The sequence below is a fragment of the Phyllobates terribilis genome, unplaced genomic scaffold (assembly GCF_046119375.1).
Source record: "Phyllobates terribilis strain yellow unplaced genomic scaffold, ASM4611937v1 Scaffold_5__5_contigs__length_657084704, whole genome shotgun sequence".
Lineage (NCBI taxonomy): Eukaryota > Metazoa > Chordata > Amphibia > Anura > Dendrobatidae > Phyllobates > Phyllobates terribilis.
Window position 1 is genome coordinate 347,468,555 of NW_027362765.1, and position 13,770 is coordinate 347,482,324.

At 48.6% G+C, this 13,770-nt stretch overlaps 1 protein-coding gene across 1 annotated transcript in view; it reads left to right on the forward strand.

Moving 5' to 3' along the window:
- Positions 1–13,770, forward strand: part of VAX1 (ventral anterior homeobox 1) — a 147,740-nt gene that overhangs the window by 71,080 nt on the left and 62,890 nt on the right. The window contains exon 2 of the mRNA XM_073684607.1: positions 9,659–9,846. Within this exon, the coding sequence (XP_073540708.1) occupies positions 9,659–9,846 (188 nt within the window). The remainder of the gene's footprint in view (positions 1–9,658; positions 9,847–13,770) is intronic.

Here is a 13,770-nt window from a genome sequence, read left to right on the forward strand (position 1 = left end):
GGTATTAGAGGTGCTGGATGTGTAGGTATTAGAGGTGCGGGATGTGTAGGTATTAGAGGTGCGGGATGTGTAGGTATTAGAGGTGCGGGATGTGTAGGTATTTGAGGTGCAGGATGTGTAGGTATTAGAGGTGCGGGATGTGTAGGTATTAGAGGTGCAGGATGTGTAGGTATTAGAGGTGCGGGATGTGTAGGTATTAGAGGTGCGGGATGTGTAGGTATTAGAGGTGCGGGATGTGTAGGTATTAGAGGTGCAGGATGTGTAGGTATTAGAGGTGCAGGATGTGTAGGTATTAGAGGTGCGGGATGTGTAGGTATTAGAGGTGCGGTATGTGTAGGTATTAGAGGTGCAGGATGTGTAGGTATTAGAGCTGCGGGATGTGAGGGTATTAGAGCTGCGGGATGTGTAGGTATTAGAGCTGCGGGATGTGAGGGTATTAGAGCTGCGGGATGTGTAGGTATTAGAGGTGCGGGATGTGTAGGTATTAGAGGTGCGGGTTGTGTAGGTATTAGAGGTGCGGGATGTGTAGGTATTAGAGGTGCGGGATGTGTAGGTATTAGAGGTGCGGGATGTGTAGGTATTAGAGGTGCGGGATGTGTAGGTATTAGGGGTGCAGGATGTGTAGGTATTAGAGGTGCGGGATGTGTAGGTATTAGAGCTGCGGGATGTGTAGGTATTGGAGCTGCAGGATGTGTAGGTATTAGTGGTGCGGGATGTGTAGGTATTAGAGGTGCAGCATGTGTAGGTATTAGAGCTGCAGGATGTGTAGGTATTAGAGGTGCAGGATGTGTAGGTATTAGAGGTGCGGGATGTGTAGGTATTAGAGGTGCGGGATGTGTAGGTATTAGAGGTGCGGGATGTGTAGATATTAGAGGTGCGGGATGTGTAGGTATTAGAGGTGCGGGATGTGTAGGTATTAGAGGTGCGGGATGTGTAGGTATTAGAGGTGCGGTATGTGTAGGTATTAGAGGTGCGGGATGTGTAGGTATTAGAGGTGCGGGGTGTGTAGGTATTAGAGGTGCGGGATGTGTAGGTATTAGAGGTGCGGGATGTGTAGGTATTAGAGGTGCGGGATGTGTCGGTATTAGAGGTGCAGGATGTGTAGATATTAGAGGTGCAGGATGTGTAGGTATTAGAGGCGCGGGATGTGTAGGTATTAGAGGTGCGGGATGTGTAGGTATTAGAGGCGCAGGATGTGTAGGTATTAGAGGTGCGGGATGTGTAGGTATTAGAGGTGCGGGATGTGTAGGTATTAGAGGTGCAGGATGTGTAGGTATTAGAGGTGCAGGATGTGTAGGTATTAGAGCTGCAGGATGTGTAGGTATTAGAGGTGCAGGATGTGTAGATATTAGAGGTGCGGGATGTGTAGGTATTAGAGGTGCGGGATGTGTAGGTATTAGAGGTGCGGGATGCGTAGGTGTTAGAGGTGCGGGATGTGTAGGTGTTAGAGGTGCAGGATGTGTAGGTATTAGATCTGCGGGATGTGTAGGTATTAGAGGTGCGGGATGTGTAGGTATTAGAGGTGCAGGATGTGTAGGTATTAGAGGTGCGGGATGTGTAGGTGTTAGAGGTGCAGGATGTGTAGGTATTAGAGCTGCAGGATGTGTAGGTATTAGAGGTGCAGGATGTGTAAGTGTTAGAGGTGCGGGATGTGTAGGTATTAGAGGTGCGGGATGTGTAGGTATTAGAGGTGCAGGATGTGTAGGTATTAGAGCTGCAGGATGTGTAGGTATTAGAGGTGCGGGATGTGTAGGTATTAGAGGTGCGGGATGTGTAGGTATTAGAGGTGCGGTATGTGTAGGTATTAGAGGTGCGGGATGTGTAGGTATTAGAGGTGCGGGATGTGTAGGTATTAGAGGTGCGGGATGTGTAGGTATTAGAGGTGCGGGATGTGTAGGTATTAGTGGTCCGGGAAGTGTAGGTATTAGGGGTGCAGGATGTGTAGGTATTAGAGGTGCAGGATGTGTAGGTATTAGGGGTGCAGGATGTGTAGGTATTAGAGGCGCGGGATGTGTAGGTATTAGAGGTGCGGGATGTGTAGGTATTAGAGGTGCGGGATGTGTAGGTATTAGAGGTGCAGGATGTGTAGGTATTAGAGGTGCAGGATGTGTAGGTATTAGAGCTGCAGGATGTGTAGGTATTAGAGGTGCAGGATGTGTAGGTATTAGAGGTGCGGGATGTGTAGGTATTAGAGGTGCGGGATGTGTAGGTATTAGAGGTGCGGGATGTGTAGGTATTAGAGGTGCGGGATGTGTAGGTATTAGAGGTGCGGGATGTGTAGGTGTTAGAGGTGCGGGATGTGTAGGTGTTAGAGGTGCAGGATGTGTAGGTATTAGAGGTGCGGGATGTGTAGGTATTAGAGGTGCGGGATGTGTAGGTATTAGAGGTGCGGGATGTGTAGGTGTTAGAGGTGCGGGATGTGTAGGTATTAGAGCTGCGGGATGTGTAGGTATTAGAGGTGCGGGATGTGTAGGTATTAGAGGTGCAGGATGTGTAGGTATTAGAGGTGCGGGATGTGTAGGTGTTAGAGGTGCGGGATGTGTAGGTGTTAGAGGTGCGGGATGTGTAGGTATTAGGGGTGCAGGATGTGTAGGTGTTAGAGGTGCGGGATGTGTAGGTATTAGAGGTGCGGGATGTGTAGGTATTAGAGGTGCGGGATGTGTAGGTATTAGGGGTGCAGGATGTGTAGGTGTTAGAGGTGCGGGATGTGTAGGTATTAGAGGTGCGGGATGTGTAGGTATTAGAGGTGCGGGATGTGTAGGTATTAGAGCTGCGGGATGTGTAGGTATTGGAGCTGCAGGATGTGTAGGTATTAGTGGTGCGGGATGTGTAGGTATTAGAGGTGCAGCATGTGTAGGTATTAGAGCTGCAGGATGTGTAGGTATTAGAGGTGCAGGATGTGTAGGTATTAGAGGTGCGGGATGTGTAGGTATTAGAGGTGCGGGATGTGTAGGTATTGGAGCTGCAGGATGTGTAGGTATTAGTGGTGCGGGATGTGTAGGTATTAGAGGTGCAGCATGTGTAGGTATTAGAGCTGCAGGATGTGTAGGTATTAGAGGTGCAGGATGTGTAGGTATTAGAGGTGCGGGATGTGTAGGTATTAGAGGTGCGGGATGTGTAGGTATTAGAGGTGCGGGATGTGTAGGTATTAGAGGTGCGGGATGTGTAGGTATTAGAGGTGCGGGATGTGTAGGTATTAGAGGTGCGGGATGTGTAGGTATTAGAGGTGCGGTATGTGTAGGTATTAGAGGTGCGGGATGTGTAGGTATTAGAGGTGCGGGGTGTGTAGGTATTAGAGGTGCGGGATGTGTAGGTATTAGAGGTGCGGGATGTGTAGGTATTAGAGGTGCGGGATGTGTCGGTATTAGAGGTGCAGGATGTGTAGATATTAGAGGTGCAGGATGTGTAGGTATTAGAGGCGCGGGATGTGTAGGTATTAGAGGTGCGGGATGTGTAGGTATTAGAGGCGCAGGATGTGTAGGTATTAGAGGTGCGGGATGTGTAGGTATTAGAGGTGCGGGATGTGTAGGTATTAGAGGTGCAGGATGTGTAGGTATTAGAGGTGCAGGATGTGTAGGTATTAGAGCTGCAGGATGTGTAGGTATTAGAGGTGCAGGATGTGTAGATATTAGAGGTGCGGGATGTGTAGGTATTAGAGGTGCGGGATGTGTAGGTATTAGAGGTTCGGGATGCGTAGGTGTTAGAGGTGCGGGATGTGTAGGTGTTAGAGGTGCAGGATGTGTAGGTATTAGAGCTGCGGGATGTGTAGGTATTAGAGGTGCGGGATGTGTAGGTATTAGAGGTGCAGGATGTGTAGGTATTAGAGGTGCGGGATGTGTAGGTGTTAGAGGTGCAGGATGTGTAGGTATTAGAGCTGCAGGATGTGTAGGTATTAGAGGTGCAGGATGTGTAAGTGTTAGAGGTGCGGGATGTGTAGGTATTAGAGGTGCGGGATGTGTAGGTATTAGAGGTGCAGGATGTGTAGGTATTAGAGCTGCAGGATGTGTAGGTATTAGAGGTGCGGGATGTGTAGGTATTAGAGGTGCGGGATGTGTAGGTATTAGAGGTGCGGTATGTGTAGGTATTAGAGGTGCGGGATGTGTAGGTATTAGAGGTGCGGGATGTGTAGGTATTAGAGGTGCGGGATGTGTAGGTATTAGTGGTCCGGGAAGTGTAGGTATTAGGGGTGCAGGATGTGTAGGTATTAGAGGTGCAGGATGTGTAGGTATTAGGGGTGCAGGATGTGTAGGTATTAGAGGCGCGGGATGTGTAGGTATTAGAGGTGCGGGATGTGTAGGTATTAGAGGTGCGGGATGTGTAGGTATTAGAGGTGCAGGATGTGTAGGTATTAGAGGTGCAGGATGTGTAGGTATTAGAGCTGCAGGATGTGTAGGTATTAGAGGTGCAGGATGTGTAGGTATTAGAGGTGCGGGATGTGTAGGTATTAGAGGTGCGGGATGTGTAGGTATTAGAGGTGCGGGATGTGTAGGTATTAGAGGTGCGGGATGTGTAGGTATTAGAGGTGCGGGATGTGTAGGTGTTAGAGGTGCGGGATGTGTAGGTGTTAGAGGTGCAGGATGTGTAGGTATTAGAGGTGCGGGATGTGTAGGTATTAGAGGTGCGGGATGTGTAGGTATTAGAGGTGCGGGATGTGTAGGTGTTAGAGGTGCGGGATGTGTAGGTATTAGAGCTGCGGGATGTGTAGGTATTAGAGGTGCGGGATGTGTAGGTATTAGAGGTGCAGGATGTGTAGGTATTAGAGGTGCGGGATGTGTAGGTGTTAGAGGTGCGGGATGTGTAGGTGTTAGAGGTGCGGGATGTGTAGGTATTAGGGGTGCAGGATGTGTAGGTGTTAGAGGTGCGGGATGTGTAGGTATTAGTGCTGCAGGATGTGTAGGTATTAGAGGTGCGGGATGTGTAGGTATTAGAGGTGCGGGATGTGTAGATATTAGAGGTGCAGGATGTGTAGGTATTAGAGCTGCAGGATGTGTAGGTATTAGTGCTGCAGGATGTGTAGGTATTAGAGGTGCGGGATGTGTAGGTATTAGAGCTGAGGGATGTGTAGGTATTAGAGGTGCAGGATGTGTAGGTATTAGAGGTACAGGATGTGTAGGTATTAGTGGTGCAGGATGTGTAGGTATTAGAGGTGCAGGATGTGTAGGTATTAGTGGTGCGGGATGTGTAGGTATTAGAGGTGCGGGATGTGTAGGTATTAGAGGTGCGGGATGTGTAGGTATTAGAGGTGCGGGATGTGTAGGTATTAGAGGTGCAGGATGTGTAGGTATTAGAGGTGCAGGATGTGTAGGTATTAGAGGTGCAGAATGTGTAGGTATTAGAGGTGCAGGATGTGTAGGTATTAGGGGTGCAGGATGTGTAGGTATTAGGGGTGCAGGATGTGTAGGTATTAGAGGTGCAGGATGTGTAGGTATTAGGGGTGCAGGATGTGTAGGTATTAGAGGTGCGGGATGTGTAGGTATTAGAGGTGCGGGATGTGTAGGTATTAGAGGTGCGGGATGTGTAGGTATTAGAGGTGCAGCATGTGTAGATATTAGAGGTGCGGGATGTGTAGGTATTAGAGGTGCTGGATGTGTAGGTATTAGAGGTGCAGGATGTGTAGGTATTAGAGGTGCGGGATGTGTAGATATTAGAGGTGCGGGATGTGTAGGTATTAGAGGCGCGGGATGTGTAGGTATTAGAGGTGCAGGATGTGTAGATATTAGAGGTGCAGGATGTGTAGGTATTAGAGGTGCGGGATGTGTAGGTATTAGAGGTGCAGGATGTGTAGGTATTAGAGGTGCGGGATGTGTAGGTATTAGAGGTGCAGGATGTGTAGGTATTAGTGGTGCGGGATGTGTAGGTATTAGAGGTGCGGGATGTGTAGGTATTAGAGGTGCGGGATGTGTAGGTATTAGAGGTGCAGGATGTGTAGGTATTAGAGGTGCGGGATGTGTAGGTATTAGAGGTGCGGGATGTGTAGGTATTAGAGGTGCAGGATGTGTAGGTATTAGTGGTGCGGGATGTGTAGGTATTAGAGGTGCGGGATGTGTAGGTATTAGTGGTGCGGGATGTGTAGGTATTAGAGGTGCGGGATGTGTAGATATTAGAGGTCCAGGATGTGTAGGTATTAGGGGTGCAGGATGTGTAGGTATTAGAGGTGCGGGATGTGTAGGTATTAGGGGTGCAGGATGTGTAGGTATTAGAGGTGCGGGATGTGTAGGTATTAGAGGTGCAGGATGTGTAGGTATTAGAGGTGCAGGATGTGTAGGTATTAGAGGTGCAGGATGTGTAGGTATTAGAGGTGCAGGATGTGTAGGTATTAGGGGTGCAGGATGTGTAGGTATTAGAGGTGCGGGATGTGTAGGTATTAGAGGTGCAGGATGTGTAGGTATTAGAGGTGCAGGATGTGTAGGTATTAGAGGTGCGGGATGTGTAGGTATTAGAGGTGCAGGATGTGTAGGTATTAGAGGTGCAGGATGTGTAGGTATTAGGGGTGCAGGATGTGTAGGTATTAGAGGTGCGGGATGTGTAGGTATTAGAGGTGCAGGATGTGTAGGTATTAGAGGTGCAGGATGTGTAGGTATTAGAGGTGCGGGATGTGTAGGTATTAGAGGTGCAGGATGTGTAGGTATTAGAGGTGCAGGATGTGTAGGTATTAGAGGTGCGGGATGTGTAGGTATTAGAGGTGCAGGATGTGTAGGTATTAGAGGTGCGGGATGTGTAGGTATTAGAGGTGCAGGATGTGTAGGTATTAGTGGTGCGGGATGTGTAGGTATTAGAGGTGCAGGATGTGTAGGTATTAGGGGTGCAGGATGTGTAGGTATTAGAGGTGCGGGATGTGTAGGTATTAGGGGTGCAGGATGTGTAGGTATTAGAGGTGCGGGATGTGTAGGTATTAGGGGTGCAGGATGTGTAGGTATTAGAGGTGCGGGATGTGTAGGTATTAGAGGTGCAGGATGTGTAGGTATTAGAGGTGCGGGATGTGTAGGTATTAGAGGTGCGGGATGTGTAGGTATTAGAGGTGCAGGATGTGTAGGTATTAGAGGTGCGGGATGTGTAGGTATTAGAGGTGCGGGATGTGTAGGTATTAGAGGTGCACGATGTGTAGGTATTAGTGGTGCGGGATGTGTAGGTATTAGAGGTGCGGGATGTGTAGGTATTAGTGGTGCGGGATGTGTAGGTATTAGAGGTGCGGGATGTGTAGGTATTAGAGGTGCGGGATGTGTAGGTATTAGAGGTGCACGATGTGTAGGTATTAGTGGTGCGGGATGTGTAGGTATTAGAGGTGCAGGATGTGTAGGTATTAGAGGTGCAGGATGTGTAGGTATTAGAGGTGCGGGATGTGTAGGTATTAGAGGTGCAGGATGTGTAGGTATTAGGGGTGCAGGATGTGTAGGTATTAGAGGTGCGGGATGTGTAGGTATTAGGGGTGCAGGATGTGTAGGTATTAGAGGTGCGGGATGTGTAGGTATTAGAGGTGCAGGATGTGTAGGTATTAGAGGTGCAGGATGTGTAGGTATTAGAGGTGCAGGATGTGTAGGTATTAGAGGTGCAGGATGTGTAGGTATTAGGGGTGCAGGATGTGTAGGTATTAGAGGTGCGGGATGTGTAGGTATTAGAGGTGCAGGATGTGTAGGTATTAGAGGTGCAGGATGTGTAGGTATTAGAGGTGCGGGATGTGTAGGTATTAGAGGTGCAGGATGTGTAGGTATTAGAGGTGCAGGATGTGTAGGTATTAGGGGTGCAGGATGTGTAGGTATTAGAGGTGCGGGATGTGTAGGTATTAGAGGTGCAGGATGTGTAGGTATTAGAGGTGCAGGATGTGTAGGTATTAGGGGTGCAGGATGTGTAGGTATTAGCGGTGCGGGATGTGTAGGTATTAGAGGTGAAGGATGTGTAGGTATTAGAGGTGCAGGATTTGTAGGTATTAGAGGTGCAGGATGTGTAGGTATTAGAGGTGCAGGATGTGTAGGTATTAGAGGTGCAGGATGTGTAGGTATTAGGGGTGCAGGATGTGTAGGTATTAGAGGTGCGGGATGTGTAGGTATTAGAGGTCCAGGATGTGTAGGTATTAGAGGTGCAGGATGTGTAGGTATTAGAGGTGCGGGATGTGTAGGTATTAGAGGTGCAGGATGTGTAGGTATTAGAGGTGCGGGATGTGTAGGTATTAGAGGTGCAGGATGTGTAGGTATTAGAGGTGCAGGATGTGTAGATATTAGAGGTGCGGGATGTGTAGGTATTAGAGGTGCTGGATGTGTAGGTATTAGGGGTGCAGGATGTGTAGGTATTAGAGGTGCGGGATGTGTAGGTATTAGAGGTCCAGGATGTGTAGGTATTAGAGGTGCAGGATGTGTAGGTATTAGAGGTGCGGGATGTGTAGGTATTAGAGGTGCAGGATGTGTAGGTATTAGAGGTGCGGGATGTGTAGGTATTAGAGGTGCGGGATGTGTAGGTATTAGAGGTGCAGGATGTGTAGATATTAGAGGTGCAGGATGTGTAGGTATTAGGGGTGCAGGATGTGTAGGTATTAGAGGTGCAGGATGTGTAGGTATTAGAGGTGCAGGATGTGTAGGTATTAGGGGTGCAGGATGTGTAGGTGTTAGAGGTGCGGGATGTGTAGGTATTAGAGGTGCAGGATGTGTAGGTATTAGAGGTGCGGGATGTGTAGGTGTTAGAGGTGCAGGATGTGTAGGTGTTAGAGGTGCGGGATGTGTAGGTATTAGAGGTGCAGGATGTGTAGGTATTAGAGGTGCGGGATGTGTAGGTATTAGAGGTGCGGGATGTGTAGGTATTAGGGGTGCAGGATGTGTAGGTATTAGTGGTGCGGGATGTGTAGGTATTAATGGTCCGGGATGTGTAGGTATTAGAGGTGCGGGATGTGTAGGTATTAGAGGTGCGGGATGTGTAGGTATTAGAGGTGCAGGATGTGTAGGTATTAGAGGTGCGGGATGTGTAGGTATTAGAGGTGCGGGATGTGTAGGTATTAGAGGTGCAGGATGTGTAGGTATTAGGGGTGCAGGATGTGTAGGTATTAGAGGCGCAGGATGTGTAGGTATTAGTGGTCCGGGATGTGTAGGTATTAGAGGTGCGGGATGTGTAGGTATTAGAGGTGCAGGATGTGTAGGTATTAGAGGTGCAGGATGTGTAGGTATTAGAGGTGCGGGATGTGTAGGTATTAGAGGTGCAGGATGTGTAGGTATTAGAGGTGCGGGATGTGTAGGTATTAGAGGTGCAGGATGTGTAGGTATTAGAGGTGCAGGATGTGTAGGTATTAGAGGTGCAGGATGTGTAGGTATTAGAGGTGCGGTATGTGTAGGTATTAGAGGTGCAGGATGTGTAGGTATTAGAGGTGCAGGATGTGTAGGTATTAGTAGTGCGGGATGTGTAGGTATTAGAGGTGCAGGATGTGTAGGTATTAGAGGTGCAGGATGTGTAGGTATTAGTAGTGCGGGATGTGTAGGTATTAGTGGTCCGGGATGTGTAGGTATTAGAAGTGTGTAGATATTAGGGATTCAGGATAGCCTCCCAAGCTCTGCAGTGGGTGGTGCTGATCCATCATTAGTGAGGGGTATATCGTAGGCTATGGCCGTTGGAGGGGGTACATCTTGGGTATGTGGTGACTGCTGGTGCCATTGCTCATCCACTGGATTTACTCCTCCAGATGCCAAAGGCTCTATTCGGGAGATCATCCTGCCAAAGGGGCTGGACCTGGACCGACCGAAGCGGACCCGAACATCGTTCACAGCGGAGCAGCTGTATAGGCTGGAAATGGAGTTCCAAAGGTGTCAGTATGTGGTGGGCCGGGAGCGGACAGAACTGGCCCGGCAACTGAACCTCTCTGAAACCCAGGTACCGAAAACACGGGTATACATTATATATAGTGCTAGATAACTCCTGCCTGTAAGACATATATAATATATACAACACCTCCTGCCTGTAATATAGATATATTATATACATCACCTCCTGCCTGTATGTGATGCATGTAATAAATGTATATTACAGGCAGGAAGTGATATATATATATATATATATATATATATATACTGTATATACACACACACACAGAAGTCCAGCTGTATCATTGATGTGTGGGAAAAGTGAAGAGACCTTGCTTGTGTGGCTCAGTGTCTACTACAGGCTGAGTGAAGGTCTGACATTTAGACGGGTGAGCTTGTGTTATATATGGACTGTTTATTTTCTGCTTTTGTGCTGTGATCCCTTTTATACCCAGAAGAGGCTGTTTTTGTTTGCTAAGCTGCACGGTTTATGGACGTTTAATAAACCACACGTTTGTTTGATCTAACTAATTGGATCCGTGTGTGTGTGTGCACCAGCGTCTACCCGAGAGCTGATCCCTTACAATTGGTGGAGAATGCGGGCAAGATTTTCAAGAAGCACGGGCACGAATCCCGAGGGGCACGTGTGACTTCTGCAGAGATACCACATGTCTTGGGTAAAAGCAAAGGCAGGAGCGAAAGCAGACAACATGGAGCAGCTGATAAAGCAACTGATGCAGGCTAATCTCCAGCAGCAACAGTTATGGCAGCAACAGCTGCAGCAGCAGTGGCAATAGCAGATGGAACTCCTAGCCAGGGCGATCCATGGCACGGCAACCACTCCACCCCCAAGTCAAGGTGATGATTCGCATGGGAGGTCTTATTACATCTGGTCCAAAAGTAGTTGCAACCGGAATCCCCTCCCCAGCACAGATGGTGGAGTGGGTCATCATTGACAGGTTCATACACTCAGTTCTGAGGCCGGTGCAGTCCTTGGTTGCCCTGGGAAATCCCAGGAATGCCGTTGACTTTGTGGGCCCGGTGGAAAGGTACCAGGCAGTCGAGAGTTGCTTGGGGAAGCAAGGGGTCTTAACATCTCCATACTATGGTTCCCAAAGGGGGCTGACACCCAAAAGAAGAGGACTAGAGCCACATCCGGGTGGCGTACAAGGGTCCAGGAAGCATCTGAGTTGTTGCCGAAGGCCCCTTTTAATAGCGTGATTTGTGGGAGGTGTCACATCCCGGGTTACATAGCAGCCCATTGCCCCATGACCACTAAGCCGATAGACTGCAGGCATCGGTCAGCGATGCTCATATTATGCATATCCTGCCTGCAGTTCTGACCCTCAACCCGGCGGGGAGACCACAGGTGGGTCCTGTATCAGTGAACCGATTTCCAATGACTAGTCTGTTGGATTCGGGAAGTTTGGTCAACCTAGTGAGAGCCACAATTCCTCAGCGGCTGATTCCAGGGAAGAGTGTGGGAGTATCCATGGGGACTTTAAAGACTACGCTGTGGCCCGTGTGGTCATTGAAACAAACTGTGACACTGAGTCCCATGAGGTTGGAATAATCAGGGACCTATTACACCCTGTGATAATAGGGCAGGACTTTGCCTTATTTTGGGACTTGTGGGGAAAAGTAGGGTAGCCTGGGTACTCAGTGAACAGCCAACCCTTAAAGAGAACTCAACCCATTCTGAGTCTGACGGGTTTTCCTTTTGTGTGTTGGTAGGTGATGAGGATGAAGCAGCGTCCCCTGAGACCAACATCCATGAGCTAGGAGTGTCCAGGGGAAACTTTGGCACCTCCCAACTCAGGGACCTAACTCTTAAAGGAGCGTTTGACAATCTAACTGTACTAAATGGGGTTGCTCAAGAGCTGGGTGACGATACCCGATTTTCTTATTTTGCTATGAATGGGGAATTAATATATTGTGTCACCAAGCAGTGTGGTGAGGTCATCAAGAAATTGTTTGTATCTGAAGCTCGCCAAGAGGTATTCTCAAAGAAGATGAAGCGGACTTTAAAACTAAGAGCCATGAATAGTCTAAGAGCGGCTCGTCCAGTCCCATAGTCTTGGTGCCTAAGCAAGATGGAGAATGGCGGTTCTGCAATGACTACAGGCAGTTGAATGAAGTCTCAGAATTTGACATATATCCGATGTCCCACCGTCGAAGAGCTCATTGAGAGGCTAGGGCCAGCTAGGTATTTTACCACTCTGGACCTCACAAAAGGGTGTTGGCAGATTCCTCTACCCAAAGATGCCAAGGAAAATACAGCCTTTTCAACACCAGATGGTTGTTTCCAATATGTCAGGATGCCAATTGGGTTGCAAGGAGCTCCAGCCACCTTCCAGAGAACCGTGGACCAAATCATAGCTTCCCACAAAAAGTATTCAGTGGTCTAAATGGATGACATCGTGATTGTCAGCCAGGATTGGGGAAGCCATCTAGGCGAAGTCCAGGCGATATTTGATGCTTTAAGGAAAATGGGGTTTTCCATCAACCCTAAGAAATGTGCCATGGGAATGGAAGAAGCCAAGTCTTTGGGCTATGTCGTAGGCAGGGGCAAGATGAAACCCCAAGTGAATAAGGTTGACGCAATCTAGAAGTGGCCACAACCGCTCTCAAAGAAGCAGTTCAGAGCATTCCTGGACATCGTCTGCTACTACCGTTGGTTCATCCCTAACTTATCCATGACAGCAACACCTCTGACAGACCTCCTTAGGGGTACGAAGCCGGCTATGGCCAAGTGGTCTCCAGAAGCTGAGAGAGGAACTAAAGCTAACCTTGTGGAAACAGCCAATGTTGGTGGCTTCGGACTTTTACAAGGAGTTTGTGATCTAGATGGACGCATCTGATGTCGGATTAGGTGCCATCTTGTCTCAGGAGGTGAATGGCGAAGAACACCTGATAATGTACACGGTCAGAAACTGTCTCCCTGTGAGAAAAATTACTCCATCGTGGAGAAGAAGTGTTTGGCCATCAAGTGGGCGTTGGACACTTTAAGATACTACTTATTAGGCAGGAAGTAAAGGGTAGTGTCAGACCATGCCCCGCTGAGGTGGATGCGATTGAAGAAGTGGAACAATGCCTGAGTGACCAGGTGGTTCTTAGCACATCAGGATTTTAGCTTAGATATAGAGCATAGGCCCGGGAAACTAGATCCACTGTTTGATAGCGGAAGGTGCCAAGTTCCAGGCTTGGGGGGGTTGTGTGTATGTAAGTTAGCCGCGGGACAGGTCCTCGAGGGGAGATATGTATCATCGAGGTTGGTAGCCTCAGTGATGTAAACCCGAAAAGCATGCTTCAGCATGTATAGTGCTGAGAGAATTAATAGGGCGTATCAGGGCCGGGTTTACAAGCACTCAAAGAGATGGGTGGGCCTGGCAGCTCACATATCCCCACCCCGGAGTCTGATATGGCAGCTATAAGGAAGTCCAGCTGTGTCATTAGTGTTGTGTGGGCAAGGTGGAAAGACCTTTCTTGTGTGGCTCAGTCTGCTAGAGGCTGAGTGAAGTTTCTGACATTTAAACGGGTGAGCCCGTGGACTGTTTATTTTCTGTTTTGTACGCAGAAGAGACTGTTCTTGTTTGGTAAGCCGGACATTTTATGGACATTTAATAAACCACGTTTGATTGAACTAACGAATTGGATCCATGTGTGTGCACAAGCGTCTATCCGACAGCTAATCCCTTACAATATATATTATATAGGTCACCTCCATCCTGTATCTATTATATAATCCTGGGAGCGTACCTCTGTCCGAAGCCTTAATAGACTGAGCAAGCGCAACGCGCCTGCGCAGTCTGGACCCCACAGAGGAACGCATCCACATCCTAAACGAGGATGAGGATTGTGGCCCAGGAGATCGCGGTATGCGTATGCACTGAACGCATACCGCGATCTCCGGCACAACAACTTACCTATCCGGGATTGCCGCGGGCGTCTTTGGGCCGGGGGCCGGAGGCTGGGAGATGAATCCGCCGTCTGA